Source organism: Lissotriton helveticus, chromosome 4_1 (genome assembly GCF_964261635.1).
Source record: "Lissotriton helveticus chromosome 4_1, aLisHel1.1, whole genome shotgun sequence".
Lineage (NCBI taxonomy): Eukaryota > Metazoa > Chordata > Amphibia > Caudata > Salamandridae > Lissotriton > Lissotriton helveticus.
Genome location: NC_136063.1, coordinates 794884047 through 794901722, shown reverse-complemented (window position 1 = coordinate 794901722; position 17676 = coordinate 794884047). Strand labels below are relative to the sequence as shown.

The following is a 17676-nucleotide window of genomic DNA, read 5'->3' as shown; positions in this document are numbered from 1 at the left end:
GAAATGGATTGTTTCAGTGCTGAACTTGGTTTTTGTTTCAGTGCCGGAGTGCTCTGAGCCGAAAAGGTGGAAAAGCGAGCTCTCAATGCCGATTTGCTCGGTACAGAGACCAGTTGGCTCGAAGTGGTACGTTTCAGCTTGGCTTTTGGTGCTGGGCCTGAGGGCGGGGCATCCTTAGCAAATAATTGGAAACTGATGTGGGAGCACACTGCTTCACCTCCCAGCAGGTTCGCCCCTAGGCATCATGGTAGATGCAGTTCGCCAAGTGTGTATACTTGCAAAGTCTCTCGAGTGTTTCACCAGGTGGGTGCAGATTAGTGCTGGCCATCTCTGGACACGTGTTTCTGGATTATTATCCGTCATCAGCAGAGATTAGGCACCTGGTGAAACACTCCAACTGTAAGCATCTGTTCTTGGTATAGAGTGCTGTAGATTCATACACTCTGCATACTCCCACCATCTTGTGTTGGGCTTCGACGTTTACAACATGTTTTTCTTCGAAAAAGTCTTTCAAATCACAAGGTACAGTGACTCCTCCTAAGACTGGTAATGCGCATGGGCATCGGCACCATTGTTAGATAGTTTCCCATACAGCGGGTGAGGATGAAAATGGAGCATAGAAAGAAGATGACTATGCAAAAGAGGAAGAGGTAAAAGAGGAATCTGCAAAAACCAGAGGCTTCTGGGAAGCAGGTTGGGATCATGTGAATCTACAGCACTACATGCAACGAACAGACGCTTACAGGGTAAGTAACATTCTTTTCATGGCACGCATAGCTGTAGATACAAATGCTCTGCATAGACTGTAAAACAGTTCTCCCATAAGCGGTAGCTAGCCGGAGGATGTTGCAGAAGAATGCAAACGTGTATGCAAGACAGCATGGCCAACCTTTTATAGTTGTCGTGCTAAGACACCAACACAGCAGTGCTTGGTGAATGTGTATGGAGTTGACCAAGTAGCTGCTTTACATATGTCAGATATGGGAATGTTGCCAAGGAAGGCCATAAAGGCTCCCTTTTTGCAGGTAGAATAGGCCTGGGTAGTGCAAGCAATTGTCGTTTACCTGTAGCATACCAAGTCTGAATGCACTTGACAATCCAATGCACCTGATTTGGAAAGAGCACAGCCTTTGTGTGGTTTACTGAAAGCCACAAAGTTGTTGAGTTATGAAAAATGGCTTTGTCCCGTCAATGTCACAGGAGGGCCCGCTTGACATCTAGTGTGTGGAGTGTCCTCTCTGCTAAGGAGTCTAGCTGTGGGAAGAACACCGGAAGGTGGAAGTATTATACCACCTTAGGCAGTAAATTTAAGTTTGTCCTATGGGCGACTCAGTTATTGTGTACTTGAAAGCAGGGTTCTTCTAAGGTAAGAGCTTGAAGCTCGCTTACAGGCATTAAAGATGTGATGGCAACGAGGAAGGCAACCTTCCATGAGAGGAACTGGAGGTGTCAGGAATGGAGGGCCTCAAACAGGAGGCCCATGCGTTGATTGAGGATTATGTTGAGGGTCCACACAGGAGCCGGGGGGCATCCTGCGTGGAATAACTCATTTGAGTCCTTCCATGAAGGCTTTGATGACGGGAACTCTGAAAAACTAAGAGTGTTTCCATTTTTATAAGCAAGTTCCCTCTGCATCCAAGTGGAGACGGAAAGAAGTGCAGACAAGGCCCAAAGTTTGAAGATGAAGTAAGTAACAGACTATGTCTTGGATCATTGGTGTCGGTGGACCAATGTGTTTGGGAAGGCAGTAATGGACACACATTTTCCACTTTGCTGCATAATAGGCCCATGTGGTGGGCATACATGCCTCTTTTAGGATGGAAATGCATTGTGGAGGCAGTTTGAGGTCACTAAACTCTAGGACTTCAGGAGCCAAATTGCAAGATTGACCTGCCTGGAGTTTGGGATGCCTGAAGTGCCTTGGTTTTGCGCTAGTAGGTCCAGCAGGTTGGGTAGTTTCTCGTGGGGAACTACCGACAGGTGGAGAAGGGTGGCGAACAAGGAATGTTTGGCCCAGGTGGGAGGTTTGCTGAAGCTTTTGAACCGTGTACGGAAGGAGTGGGAGAGGCAGAAAAGCATAAGCAAATTTCCTTGACTTGTTCATCCATAGTGCATTGCCCATGGACTGTGGAAACCTGGAGGCGAAACGTTGATATTTTTGGCAGTTGCAAAAATGTCAACTTTGGGAAACCCCCAATGATGGAAGTACGGGAGTAGGACTTGTGGGCAGAGTTCCCACTCATGGATTTGTTGCTGCATCCTGTAAGCAGGTCTGGAACGTCGCTGTCCACTCTCAGAAGGTAGCTGCTGGGAGGAGGTGTATTTTGTGGTGGAGCGCTGACATCTGCTGAGAATGTGTGACCGTTGTTTCTAGGGGTAAAGCACATCTGTCAAGTTGTTTGTACTGATGAGGACTACTTTGCATTGGACGTGGCAGAAAATTTGCTTCAAGTGCTAGCTGAATGGCCAGCAACTCTAAGTAATTTATGTGGCAGCCCTGTTGAAGAGTGGGCCACGTGCCGTGAACGGTCATGACTTGCAGATTCACCCCCCAGTCGGTGAAGGATGGATTTGTTGTGACGGCCATTTATGGAGCTGGGTCTACAACAGATTGTTGCTGTTCCAGCACTGCAGAGCGAGATGTGTGCTGGCCCACACCAACACTAGACCTTCCCAGTGACCCTCCACTTATTACCATTATGCTACGACACACTCTTGTGCAGGACACGTGCAACCTAGCATGAGGAACAATGTCGATACAGGAGACCATCATGCCAAGGAGATGCACAACGGTTCTGATCTTTATATGGTTATCTGTTTGAAAGAGGCAATAAGCGCTGGAATGCTTGAAACCTTGCTAGGCTGGGATACGCTTTCCTCGTCACCCTATTGAGAACCCCCCTCAGTAATGCTGGATTTGAAAGGTTTAAAGATTGGACTTGAAAGTATTGACATAAATCCTAGATTGTGCAAGAGTTCTATGGTGGGTGTAGTGGGTGTGAAGCACTGTTGTATGTTTGTGCTCTTGATCAGCCAGCCTTTCAAATAAAGGAACATGTGTATGTCACTTCTTTTGAGATGAGAGCCTACCACTGCATGGCATTTTGTTAAAGTCCTGAAGGCGATAGTGATCCCAAAGCGCAGGACTTTGAATTGAAAATGCTGAATACTTACTATGAACTGCAGGTAGCGGCGATGAGCAAGGTGGATTGTAATGTGGAAATAGGCATCCTTCCAATCTATTGCGGTCATAAAGTCACCTTGTTGCAGCAGAGGAAGGACGTCCTGTAGCGTGACTATATGGTAGCGCTCTGACAGGATGTACTTGTTAAGCGGCCGCAGGTAGAGTACAGGCCAGACGGTTTGGGAATAAGGAAATACATGGAGTTCATCCCTTTGCCGTGATGGTATGGCAGCTTGTGCTGTATCGCCCCTAGGGGATGAGCACATGTACCTACTCTTGAAGGAGTTGCTGATGTTCCGGGGATATGGTGTAGTTGGGTGTGGGGTGGGGGCCGCCAGGGGAATGGAGTAAGCTCTAAGAAGTACCCCTTTGTAGTCGTCCCACGGTTGGTCGAGGAGGTGGAGCATTTGCTCTGTCCAGGTTGAACTGGAGAGGCTGGGATCCTGAGGTACCAGCCTCTGGCTCCTCCTCAAAGTCTCATTCATCAAAGATTTCAAGAGTGTTGTCTTACTGTCAGTGCTCCAATTTGAGTCGAGCGAGTCACATGGATACCTTAAGGTCTTCTTCGTGTGAAACGTGAAGCAGGCAGAATTGGCAGACTCATGTTCTAGTGACAGAAAACATCAATTAGTGAGAAAAAGAGAGAAGGGAAAACGTTGGCATCCTACTTATAAGAAAAATAAAAGTGGCATTGCTGCAATTAAGGTGAAGATGGAAACATGCATAATAAAACCTGGGATGTATTGAATATGTTTCCACAATGGCAAAGGATTTATACACAGCAGATTAACCCACTGCTGATGTGGATTGTGAAAAATATTTAGTTAAACTTAAACTTCCAAAAGCTTCGCTTGCTGAAAGGGCCCGCCTCTTAGGACCCATTAAAAAGATTTCCGGCAATTCCTCCATCTGGTGTCTAGTCTAAGTGCAGATACCTCACTTTTAGACTATTTCCCATGCTTCACATTGAATCCAGAACTTCAAAAGCAGTACTCCAGCGTTTTGGTAGGTGGCGTCGAGTGGCTACGCATGGACGTCGTTCCGCATAGAAGTGCCACTCATGGGAGCTGACGTCAGTTGATTTCTTAGTCTCTGCGTCAAGCCTATCTGAAGATTGGCATGACCAGTGTGCACTTCTCTAGAATGAGAACTTTTTAAATGGAAAAATAGTTCAGCTAAGAGAATGGGGAGGCGGAAGGGTCAGTGTAGAATCTGTGGTTATACAGAGTATCCAGCACAAAGATAATTACCTAAGGTAAGTAAATTGTTGTTTTTAGAGATACTTTTAACCACAGATTTCTCACCTGTAGAAAAATACAAAATCAGTACCTCTACTAGTTGTGGGTCTGTGAACTGGCTCATACCAAAATGTCCTGCTGGACCGAATTGGCAAAATGTCTCTCTAGATGGACCTGACTGTCAAGGTATGGATCAACACCTACGTCGGCACCTGACAAATTCCCAGGACAGACACTCTACGAGGTAGCTCAGTGCTTGCAGCCTTAGCTCTGGTGGAATGAGTTCTTAAGCCTGCTGGTGGCAGCTGCTCCGCCAGTGGGTAGCAGATCTTTATGCATAGAGGAATCCATCGAGAATTTATCTGTTTTTGTAATGTGTTGCCGTTCTTTGTTCCAGAAAACAGCACAAAGAGCTGATCGTACACCTGGTGTTCTTTAGTACGGTAAACATAAAAGCGTAGGGTCCAAACAGTGTAATATCTCTTCCTCCTTATAGGCATAAGGTGGGGCAAAGAAGGCAGGTAGAGCGATAGCCTGCCCAGCATGAACTAGAGTGACCACTTTCAGTAGAAAGGAATCATTGGTCCATGAAACACCACCTTTTATGGAAATAATGTTGTGTAGGGTGGGTTGACAGGAAGAGCCTGCAGCTCGATTACACATCTAGCTGATGTTAGGATGATGAGATAGACAATTATCAACACCAGAAAACTTAATAGACACCTGTGCAGTGGTTCAAAAAGGGAGCACATAAAGAGAGCTAAGGTCAAGTCCCATTGCAGCATCACAATAGTTTTGGTGGAAATAAATATTGCAACCTTTCAAAAATCTCCTCACACAACAGATAATTTAAATACATAACACAGATCCAGCAACTGCAATAGAGCTGAAAGAGCCATCAAATAGCACTTCACAGTGCCCTTACCAAGTCCTTGCTGGGCTAGAAACAAACAAAACTTCAGACAACTTTGTTTGTAGTGTGTCAATTTGTCAGGTCCCACATCAAGCTACAAACTTAGCCTACTAACTGTGGTGCTTAGATGTTGTAGAGGAATGCCTAGCCACCAAGATTACATCAATGACCTTAGGGAGGAGATCGAAGGTCAACTGCCGCCGCTCAGTTGCCAAGCATGGAGATGCACATTGTGCAGGCTTGCATGCAGTACCCTTCCCTGCAAGTGATACAAGATCCTTCCGAAGTGGCTTGATTGGAGGACAAATGCTCATGCCTAGGTGTTCAGGGCTGCACACTTTTCCAGCCTATCTCTGTGCCACTAGCATGACTTGGACAAGGTCGTTCTAGATCTTCTTCAGAACTCGGGCAGTAGAGGCAAAGGAGAGAAGGCATACAGGAGTCCCGAGCCTTGCTATAGAAGGAACCGGTCTCTGAGAAAGAGCCACCTTGGAAACTCAAAATGCTGACACTGCAAGTTCTCAGTAGTAGTGAAACAATTGCAGGAGGGTTCTCCCCACTGATGGACGCTACCCCGAGCCACTCCCCGGTGCAGCTGCTATTCATGATCTGCAGTGGAGTTCTTCCGCTCTGGTGTTTAGAGATCCTGCCAGGTAGCATAGAGCTTCCTGAAAAAGGACTCAAGACCTCCACCCTGTCCTCCTTGTAGTACCACATTGAGGTGGTGTGTCCGTGAGCACCTGCACCAACCTTCCTCTGATGGTGGACAGGGATGCCTTCAATGGCAAGCAAATAACCTGCAACCTCAACAAAGTTATGTGGAGTCGAGCCAGAAACCAGTGGCCTCTGATCTCCACCTATTTCAGGTGCCCTCCATAACCCAAAAGCAACAATCTTCATCTGTCGCCACTATAAATGCTGCGTGGGGTAGGCAGAGGGGTCTGCTGCTGACAACTGCAGTCCGGTAGCCACTATTACAGATCTTTTGCAGTCTCCTCCAAAATATGGGTACACTCTGACAAATTCCCCAGGTGTTGTTACCACTGCACCAATGTCCAACTTTCACTGGGCAGTCAGACAATTTCCACAAATTTACAAACAGGCCATAGAGAGAGGAATGGCTCCTTTTTTAAAGAAATGCAGAGATTTCAGTTTCAATTGTGAAACATCTGCCAGCCTTCCATAAATTCCCTTTTCTTGAAAAGATGGCAGTAGTACTAAAACATCTGCAGTTCAGGTCACATATACAGGATACATACAGAACGGATTACTTCCCAGATTGATTGTTTCAGCGAGCCAGAAGTGGTCTGGAAACACTTGTTTCCAATGGAGTTAATGCGCTTTGAGCTGGTCTCAGAAAGTGCTGAGAGTGACATCACCAGATAGTTCTTAGGATGGTCAAGAACATGCAGGGGTATATCTTGGGTGAGATATGAGACATTCTCGTCTGGAGGCCCGGAACCTGTTGGTCACTTTCAGCATGACTATTCTAGTAGCCCTGCATGAGAATTCTGGAAATTGTGCGAAGATGGAATCAAGAACTTATGATGTGGCCTACTCTAAATGGAAGTTGCCGCTTCTTTCTTCAAGATGGAATGCTCTTCCTCCTTGGCTCACGACTGCACCTCTATCCTATAAGTCTTAATCTCTGCAGCTGTTACGTTGTCAGTAGACATTAAAAGTCAGACGGCGCAGCTGAGTCAGCCATGAGCAGCATTTAGTAATGGGACACAAGCTTATAGAGAACCAAGAGTTCTGGTTTAACCAATTATCACCAACTAAATCAGGAAGCATAAAGTCCCTAGCTTGTGATGGCTACCTTTACACTTCATTAGTAAGCACTAACTTTACCTCACCGAAACCCAGCTGAAGGTTTGCATTAGCAACAGCGTCCTCCTACAACTGCTGCTTGCTCCTTCTGGCAAAATACAACTGGTTTGGGGGAAGGGATTAATAGTTCAGTGAGCATAAAAAAATACTAATAAGGCTAGAAGATCTCCCTTTTCCTCCAAATATATGTATTTCAGTCTGTTCAATTTCTCCAGCATCCCATTGTGTTGTCAGATGGTCAACTGTAGAAGTTCTAGACTCTATTCACTTGCAATGTGTCCAAATGCTGTCCCGGGGGCAGCGTAAGCTCTATACAAAACCAAATAATGAACTAAAATGTTAGTGCTAAGCAATGTTCAAACAAACTCATACTTTTAGTGTCGTATCAAAATAAATGGAACGCGTGGTTGATTTAGCACTATCCGACTCACAAGGCAGTACTAAAAAATAATCTGGTGTATACTCCTGTGCTTCTCTGTACATTACACAACAAAAACATTATGGAATAGTCACACAGTCGGAGTAAAAGTAGGAACATGTTAAGTAATCTAACGTTGCCTGAACTTATTCTCTTACCTTAGACACTCGATCATTCTAGTAGCAATTTTCTTTCTGCGCATCATTCTGAAGACCCATATGCGACTAATTCCACACAGAGCTGGCTCAGGCACTGTGGAGCAGCACCAGGCTTTCTGGCTCTCATAGATGGCCGCCTCTCTTTCTGATTTGCTGCCTGTCATTTTCTCATCGATGACTCGATAGCCCTGAAGACAAGAACAAGATTCTGGCTCACCATTTAGTATGCAATCATACTAGCATCGCCAACGATAAGAAGGGATTTTACTACTCTGTATGGAAGCCTTTTAAAGGTGCATCTCTTTTATGCCGACATGCATACACTTTTTGTCTAAAATATTCCTGTTGGATGCCTTCCTTTTTCCGGAGAATGGGAGATGCTAGTCTCCCGATTGCATCAGAGATGATAATGCCTTCCACTCCTAGCCTAAGATCTTGACTGTTCTAAATCACAGCTGTTGGGATCTTATTTAGCTGGAGTGTTTAGATGTAAACTACTGTTAGCACACCCTGTTGCTTAAGTCAAACTAACTTGCCCTCTAGCCAGTTCCCAACACCTTTGTACTACATTGTAAGGATATAAGACGACATGTTTCAAGTATTTTAGGCTCAATATATTTAAACGACATTTACTGGTAGTCAAATAAAGTTGAATCACCATAATCTTTTGTATGTTTAAGCAAGGTAACATGTATATTACATGTTTGGCAGTTGCACTTCTCTGGAAAAAGTTGTAAATCACCTTGGAAGGTCATGCAGCTTCTTATAAGACTACTGGAGAAAAAAGCTGCATCTCAAACATCGTAGGCATTGAGCAACAATGTCTTATAGGTGTGTACCATATGCATATGGACCAGATTCGTTCTGATATTTGGAGTCCCCAAAAATGTTAACATCAGTCAAATCACAATGCATCCAGCCCACAAATGGGGAGTGAGCCCGCAAGAAAAATATATCCGTTACCATGCAATCATGTAAATTATGTCATTGTACTATGCTTGAGGTAAAAGGCCAAAAAGGATCCATTCGAGGCAGAACGTTTATTAATCATTTCTCAACAGGCACAACAAACAGAACAAAAACGCTTAACTGCTGTGAATTAATCTAAACAAAAAAGAAGCCTTTGCAGATATACAAGAGTCTCAAAATGAACCTTTGCCAGGCAGTCTAGACCCAGACAAAATAAGAGGGAAGGGAGACACATTTTGAGAGTACAGCATTTGGTAATTTCCTATTAACAAGATTGGTTACAGCATTTTTGACCAAACATGACACTACTCAAAAGGAAGGAGCTATTTTGGGTTAATGCTCACAGTGAAAGCCAAGGTACTGGCCAGACAGGTCAAGAGAATACAGAGTTCCAGACTTGTGATTCATGCTCTACGGGAGTAAAAAGGCTTAGACACCAGGGTCTACAACTTCACAAAGCCACTTACCCACTGGATATGCTCTGCTATTAGGCAGCCAACCACTTTTTTATCACTTGAAATAAAGAGAAGGGTTTTAGTTCTGGCATGGATCCTGAGTGGAGCCTGCTGGAACCCAAGATCATTATCCACCATCTCTCGGATCTCTTCAACCTACCACACAAGAGAACAGATAAATAGGAAAAAAGTATCAAAGCATACACAAAAAATAAATTCTTCTATATTTCAGCTTTTGCATTCGAAATCCACTCCAAGATATCCCACCAGAAAATGATCCAAAGCTTGCAAGGCAGGGAATTTTCACGCCCCACCATAAAATGATAGATCTTACTTGGTCTACAGTCTTACTTTGGCATTTGCAATCAAACATTTCCACTGCACAGCTGTGCAAATACTTACTCAGAAGTTATGTCAGACAGTTTGCTCTATTGAAATAAATTCAGCAGACGACTAAGGGGCAGATTACGATGTCGTCAGGAATGGCTCAGAACAGGGTTCGGATTCTGCGGAGCCGATTAAGGACCTATGTTACTGACCGAACCTGTAACGTTTCCGGATGACCGGTTACGATGCAAGGAAGCCGTCCGGGCTGTCTGAATCGGTTCTGAACGGGATTCAGGCAGCCCAACTCGTTCGGAGCTGAATCATACAGCTCAATGGAGACGGTTTCCGAAAGAGCGAGTATAATGACCGATTTGCACAGCCGTTCTGAATTAGTTTGACCAAGATGAAACTGCAGCGGGAATCGGACTTAGGGGGCCTGTCGGTAGGACTCCCCGGATATGAATTGTTAGTAAAGCATTCCTAACCCGATTAGGTGGGGATGCTTTCCTGACAACATTGTAATCGGCCCAAAAAATTTTGAGGGGGGAAACCAAAAGTACGATAAATTACGAATTGCAATTAATTATAAAGATCAATACTTGTGTTGTGCATGTAGGGAACAAAGCACATCTTCTGTCACTACACTCCCAGCAATATATTCTATTTTATAATGAACTATACTTTTCTTTTGGTATTATACAGTCACAGCGGTTTTACTTTAACATGGCGTCTCTCCAATGCTGAAATAATTTTGGAGGTAAAGCCAATTTCGGAATCCCCACCATCAAAGTATCACTGAATTTAAGATTGCTAGCCCAATTTATTTGTAAAGTGCATTACCCTGCAGATACAATTAACGAAATATTGAGTGAATGCAATATGGACATTTATTAGAAACTCACATCAACAGCGGTCTCCTTTAAAAGTAATTTCAAAAACCCAATAAACCCCAGTTCCCCAGCATGCCCATTAATCAATCTGGATCAGCCTCAGACACCATGAAGAGTACCCATCTTGGTGCCCTTTGCAGTGCCACACTCATGAACACTGTTCAAACCTATAGCCATTGCAGTTTTACGTGGAACACTACAAATGAAGTCTGTCACAGGAGGCCCCACTGACTGACCTTTACGTTGGTTACAAATAGTTGTGGAAGTATTGAAGGGTTACGCTTTGGTCAATGCAGTCAGAAGGGGCATTGGGAACTCTGTATGGGAAAATGCTGATGCCTTGTATATTTTAAGTCATTACAAGATTATGAAATCACAGCGATATAGTTTCAATATACCCCTGAGATTTGCCAGTTATGGTGAGCAATGCTGCTTGATGGCCCCCAATCTACTGCCCATGTCCTCTTCAGTGGGAACAGTTGCAGAGGCCAGAGTCTGTTTCAAGTAACCAATGTGCTATACTACTCTATGCGCTCAGTTCCTTCCCGGCCAAGAGATGACTGGGCACAGCCTCTTGAATATATCTGTGTCTTGGTACCATTTAAACATATTTAAGAACATACATAAAAACATGCGTGAGCACACATGCACATATACAAATGTCTTTGCTACTCATATTATCATTCTTGTTCACAAGATACAGATGACATGCATGCCCTACGAGAAGCGAATATACTCAGTACCAGCCACTTACTGCTGGGCACATGGAACAGAGAACACTCTTTAACCGTATTCGACAAACTGACAGGAGACTACGTCATCACACTTTTAGACAAGACAAGGGAAGCCAATCAGCATGATATAGGACAGGTAGTTTCCTTTTTATAGCTTTCAAAATCTCTAAGTACTCTGTATGCTCAACTAAGGAAGCAAGCCACTTCGTCGGAGAGCATGTCTCATGACAAAGATCGAACCTGGGTAACAACAGTGTAGCTGCTGGGGCAATTTCTCTGAGGTCTCAAAGAAAAGTAGTTAGGTGCTTTTGAAGTGTGACACTGTGGGCCCGAGTCTGAAGGCATACCATACAAAATCATCTTAAGATTTATTATATTGTGCCATGTACAGCAGCCAGTGCAGCTTCTTCAGTGAGGTAGGTGTATGAACCCCATGGTCAAACACTGCACAGGAATATAACTGCCTAGTGCTGAATCTACTCCAAGTGTGAAGTTCTGCAACTGAGAAAACTTAAGTGTTTCTTTCCACCTGCCAAGTTTGGACTTCTCCAGATATCATGTGGTCCACCAGGTCACCAACATCTGGTGTCAGAGAGGCAGGTTTTGGATGCTCTCCCATGGTCGATAGTAGGAGGACAAAGAAGCAGGATACATGTAGGGAGTGTAGATGGCCAAATGAAACATCCTCCATTCGCGGCCTTAAGTGCCAGCCCATTTGTTGCGTCTAACAATGAACACCTAACATGGAGTTTGGAGTATCGTAGAAATAGCTAAGCCCAGTTAATCTCAGTATCTGCCAAATGTCACACCGCCTAGTTTCAGCTAAATTTCTAGCAGATGCTCATAAGTGTACGTTTGAATATGAACACCATGATGCGAGTTCCTGATCCAGTTTATGTAAGGAGACCGAGTAAGAGGAAAAGGTGAGGAGGCCTGTGGTGTGGAACCCGACAGCATTACCTTTCGGTAATACGAAAGGAGTTACCATTACTGATGGATAGAGCTCTCGAGAAAGTGCCTAATTCTTTGATCCTGTCCAACAATCTGCCACAATATCGAATGGTTCCCAGTGTCACAGGCGGCAGAAGGCAGAAAGGTAAAGCACAATTAACAGTGATGCTTGTTCCCTGTCCACAGCCAAATTGTGGCATATTAAAGGTACATTTTAAATAAGGGATTTGACCTACACATGAAGCATCAAGTTGCTGCCCGGCTAAAGTGCATTACACGCCTTAATGTATAAACGTAGTTTCTTCTGTTTAAACCACAAGCAGTACATTTTCATTGAAGACTGATAACCTCTAGGGACACCCCACTTTTCATCAGTGTTAGATAAGTAAAAACGAAATGTGCAGACAATGTCAACCCGGAAAGGCTTGGCGACAAGGAGCCAGAGCTCTTCACCTAAACAAAATTTCCAGCTTTCACTAGGAACGTTTTCCTGCCATCACTGCTCTCAAACAATGAATCAAAAAAATAAAAAATCTACCAACTTTTACACTTTTACATGTGTTGTGAAATAAACATAATTATCCAACATGTTCAACTTCGACTGGGATTGAAAAATAATTAAGGGCAATATATAAATGTAACAAGAACAAAAGGTACAAGCCCAGGGATCTCCCTTTTGTACGACTTTAAAGCTATACCCTTACACATGATAAAGGTTTGGTTGCCTTCATATAAAACAATTTTCAATCAAGTCTAGGGCCAAATTCCTGGACAGGAACCTTCATCCCAATACCAGTTTGTAGGCAATATTTAATGAGGGCTTTTCAAATTAGGTTTTACCAACATCTCACCAAAATCCAAGGTTGCTTGCAAATCTACCTATTGTAATGGCAACTATTATGTCCAGAATATCATCTGTGAGGAATACAGAGAGAAGAAAAGGGCTTAGATTCTGACCATATTTGGGTTTAGAAGCACATCTGACACAGTCCCAGTACCTAGAATTGAGGAAAGGAACGGCAAAGCTTAGTCCGGGTGCCAGCTTTTTAAAACTGATGACAAACTCATGACTTTAAGCCGGTATGACAAAACATGTAGAAAAAGCAATGGCAAATCAAAATCACAGGAAATCAACCTGCTCAGAAGAAATACCTTTTTTCGAGCATACTTTGGATCATCTGGAAAAACCATTATTATCTTGCCATCAGGGAATTCGGCCAAAATCCTCTCCTTCTTCCAACCCTGTGCAAAAGAAAATAGTGTTAACTTTGTAAAATTAATTTGGAAGACGTGGTTACCGGTCTCCCTTGCACATCACTCACTAATATTCTGACATTTTCTATATTAATAAATACAAAACGGTTTAGAATATCCTTTTGTAAAGCTACTACCCCAAATAATTCAAGCGAGGATCCCAACGTTAAAGTAAGTAGCAATTTAGGTACATTTTAAATGAGGGTTTTGACAAGCTTGAACATATGTTACTTACCTCTTTTTAATCTATATTCTTCAAAAGTAGTATATACCAGTTGTGAACAACATGGCTGATGGCAATAGCACATTTTGTTAAAAACTGGTTCCGATAAGCCAACCACCCTGCTTGGGATGCTGTTAAGAGTTAAAGGACACAAATCACATACCAAGTTATATCAGCCTTAAGCCAAAGTCCTCAGCTGCCAGACTACAAAGGAGTAAGGAGCAACCTCCTCACACTTATTTGTTATTCCTCAGGGATGGGCTGTTACACATTCAGCCACTCCTGTTCCTATTTTACATGGTGCTGTGTACTGTAACAGAGGTGGTGCAGTGTGTGCTCAACTGCCTGGTTTACTGCCAACGCCACTTCCACTGCATTGTCTATTGCACTGTGTACTGCAAACCATTGTACCTACGCTGCACCCCATACATGATGCTGTACTATGGCAGTTAGTCTCACTTTATTGACTCAGTAATTATCACACATTACTGGACTGAAGCAAGTCTCGCAGTACAAGTATCTCCCAACGCAGAGGATCTTGATCCCTCTCCAGGGTTCACAGTTCTCCAGCATGGGCCACCACACTACCAGCTGCAAACAAATTATCAAGGTCCAAGGCGTCTAGCTGGTGTCAGCTCCACAGATGCACTTCTTACAGGAAACACAAATGAAGGTGCTCAAAGGGAGAGAGGGGAAGGCTTGGCCTGAGGCATGTCTTTGTAGATATTTTGACACAAGAACATGACTGTAGTCATAATATATTCTAATGAGCGGAGAGTCAACATAACGATCACTAACAGGATATCGGCACAATCACTATCATACCAGATCTCTGCTCATAATAGCTGGGATGTATACACACCCCACACACAGGCGTGTCCTATATGAACCCTTCCTAAGCATTAGGTTTAAGGCTTTCCTGTTTTCAGTTTGTATTTTTGGTAAATTCTGGTGGGGTTTTTTCAGTGCTTTCAATACCTTAAAAACAGTGGTTATCAGTGGTTATACATTTTTGAGCCATTAAAAACAACATAAACAGTGTTTTTTTCTGTGTTTATGGAATGTTTTGCTTTTAATTATTGCTTACTTTCTGCACTGATAGGGCATGTGAATAGACAGCTTATATGAGGTCCAAATACATTTTTTAGAAATCAAACTTATTGTATAATACCATACATTACTTCTTTAGTGAGTCTTTGGTCATGCATGCTCGCTCTTTCCTTCCTATGTGAACGTTTATCTGTGAAAAGACCCTCTCAACATTTGCACTCGAGACTGGCAACGCCAAAACAGCCAGTACACAATTTGCTAACTCTGGCCAATAACGTAGCTTTACATGTCAATACTGGTTCACTTGAAGATTGTGATTCTCTAGGACATGTTCTGCAACATATGCATTTAATTGGGCGCATATGCCCCCAGTTTCAATTTCAAAACTTTATTTCGATTTCACAAAGAAATCATAAAAGTATACATCAATATAAAACACCAGCTACAATAAAACCACGATACATATTTACATAATTCTAAATTTTCATAAACATTTGCTGATTTTCATAAAACATTCACTATGGGTTTCTAATAGCAAGCGCTGATCTAAAAAGGGTAGGAGAATTGATAGTACCCTTACCTAGGGGATATTTGTGTAAGGCTGTTAATCTTGGTGGGGGAATAGGTGGGGTACTCGGGTACAAATCATACAGATCCCAGACGGAGATGGAGCCATCATTTTCATGGGGCAGGGAGGACCGTAAGTAGGGGACTGTGTGCCTGTCCCTAAATTTGACTAGAACTAAGTCCCCGGGAATTTCTTTAGAAGATGACCCTAACCAGCCCACCCTTCTAACACTCAATATACCACCGTCTTTATTGGGTGGCAGGGGTCTATTTTGTGATAACCAAAACAGGACCTTGTGCAATAGGTCCTGGTGTCTTTCAGGTTTCCCATGGATGGGTGCAGGTACTCCTGCAAGAACGAGCACAAAGGGGGCGGCTTCTGGAGGCAAATCTATACAAGCTGCTCTGTTAGGTTCTGCTCTAGTAGCAGAGTAGTTAGACAACGCAGGTTTACGAGCAATTTTGGTGGCAGTTGGAAGTTGTCTCTTGGGAGGTTGTCTATCGGTAAAGACATTTTTTGTGGTATTGCTCACAGATGTATGGGCGATTTTGGTAACTATGTGAAGTGGGCAATTGGGAGGTTTACTTACAGTTGGAACAGTTTTTGTAATGTGGGGCCCTTTGGGAGCAGTAGGGAGAGTATAACAATTAGATCTATCAATCTTTGCGGGAGGGAAAGAATTGGCTTTTATGATAGACTCTAGGCTTGTCAACCTGTCCCCTAAGATGTTGATTTGGTCAAGCAGGGGTGCTATTACAGATCTTATCATCAGTTCAAACTGGGGCAATAGTTGCAGACAAGGGGATGCTACTTCGTCATCCAGAGCTTCAGCGCGCATTATAGGTAAGATAGAATTTATGGCAGGCGATGAGGGATCAGTACAGAGTTTTTGTATTTTAACTTTTGTTTCGTATTCGTTAACCCCTTCGTGCTTCCTTTTCGCACTTTGGCCATGTGACAGTCCACTAGCTTGGCTGCTATCCTCCTTGGGTGATAGGCGCGGATCGCAAAGAATATCTGCGCAATGGTCGATAGTAGAGCCTTTTACAGGGGAAGGGGATATAACAGGAACAAAATTAGTCCCGCACAAAGCATTTAGTTCCTCCCAGTAAGACATTTTTTCCGGTCTGACAGGGGTTTGTGGGAGGGTTTGAATTGGATCTAGAAGTTGACGCCAAGCATCGGTGTTTGTTTCGCTGATAGTGCTAAGGGTTCTATGCTTTTGAGTATACGTGTCCATTTCCTGGCCCGGGCATCGTTTTTGAATGAAAATTGGATAGGCCCCCTTAGATGTCATGATTTATGTGATGTGACTATGTTGGCGAAACAGAAAGTCCATGAGTCTTCAACAAGTGAAAATAGACACTATACCTTCTCTTGTGGGGATAACAAGGGGGGTGGCCCGTCCCCGTCCTCCTCGTGCCGCTGAGGGCCGTAGAGGGCCCGCCCTTTGCCCGGGCTTCGCCCCGGGCTATGTCCCGCGCGCGTCCCGCGTTGCGGGATTTAGAGCAAGATTTATACACTACAGGCGGGGGGGGGGGAGGGGGGTGGGAACGCCGAGGGAAGAGGCAGCAGCTGTGGAGCAGGGAGACTGCTGGTCCTCGCAGTCCCTCGGCGTGTGGTGCAGACTCAGTCCTTTCCCCTCACGGAGCCCCACACAAAATCAGAAGCGCTAGCAGAGCGCACAAATCCCACGTCGTCCTCCCGGTCAGCAATACGCTGTGAGCGGCACCCGCAGAGCGGGGGCCGCGATAGGTTGATGTAGTGTCCAGCCGGGCGGGCGGGAACGCCGAGGGAAGAGGCAGCAGCTGTGGAGCAGGGAGACTGCTGGTCCTCGCAGTCCCTCGGCGTGTGGTGCAGACTCAGTCCTCACGGAGCCCCACACAAAATCAGAAGCGCTAGCAGAGCGCACAAATCCCACGTCGTCCTCCCGGTCAGCAATACGCTGTGAGCGGCACCCGCGGAGCGGGGGCCGCGATAGGTTGATGTAGTGTCCAGGCGGGGGGGGGGGGCGGGAACGCCGAGGGAAGAGGCAGCAGCTGTGGAGCAGGGAGACTGCTGGTCCTCGCAGTCCCTCGGTGTGTGGTGCAGACTCCGTCCTTTCCCCTCACGGAGCCCCACACAAAATCAGAAGCGCTAGCAGAGCGCACAAATCCCACGTCGTCCTCCCGGTCAGCAATACGCTGTGAGCGGCACCCGCGGAGTGGGGGCCGCGATAGGTTGATGTAGTGTCCAGGCGGGAACGCCGAGGGAAGAGGCAGCAGCTGTGGAGCAGGGAGACTGCTGGTCCTCGCAGTCCCTCGGCGTGTGGTGCAGACTCAGTCCTTTCCCCTCACGGAGCCCCACACAAAATCAGAAGCGCTAGCAGAGCGCACAAATCCCACGTCGTCCTCCCGGTCAGCAATACGCTGTGAGCGGCACCCAGTTATTGAAGCAGTCAAAAACAAAGCAGTACTTTTCAAAGTCTGGGGAAAATTTGGAAGGGATCTAGAACTTGTGCAGGGTACCTCAGTG

General features: G+C 44.8%; 1 protein-coding gene across 1 annotated transcript in view; it reads right to left on the bottom strand.

Moving 5' to 3' along the window:
• ESCO1 (establishment of sister chromatid cohesion N-acetyltransferase 1) overlaps nt 1-17676 on the bottom strand; it is a 272848-nt gene that overhangs the window by 14449 nt on the left and 240723 nt on the right. Inside the window, exons 7-9 of the mRNA XM_078687434.1 lie at nt 13220-13309; nt 9178-9321; nt 7742-7929 (exon numbers count right to left, since the gene is read on the bottom strand). Coding sequence (XP_078543560.1) covers nt 7742-7929; nt 9178-9321; nt 13220-13309 — 422 coding nt within the window. The remainder of the gene's footprint in view (nt 1-7741; nt 7930-9177; nt 9322-13219; nt 13310-17676) is intronic.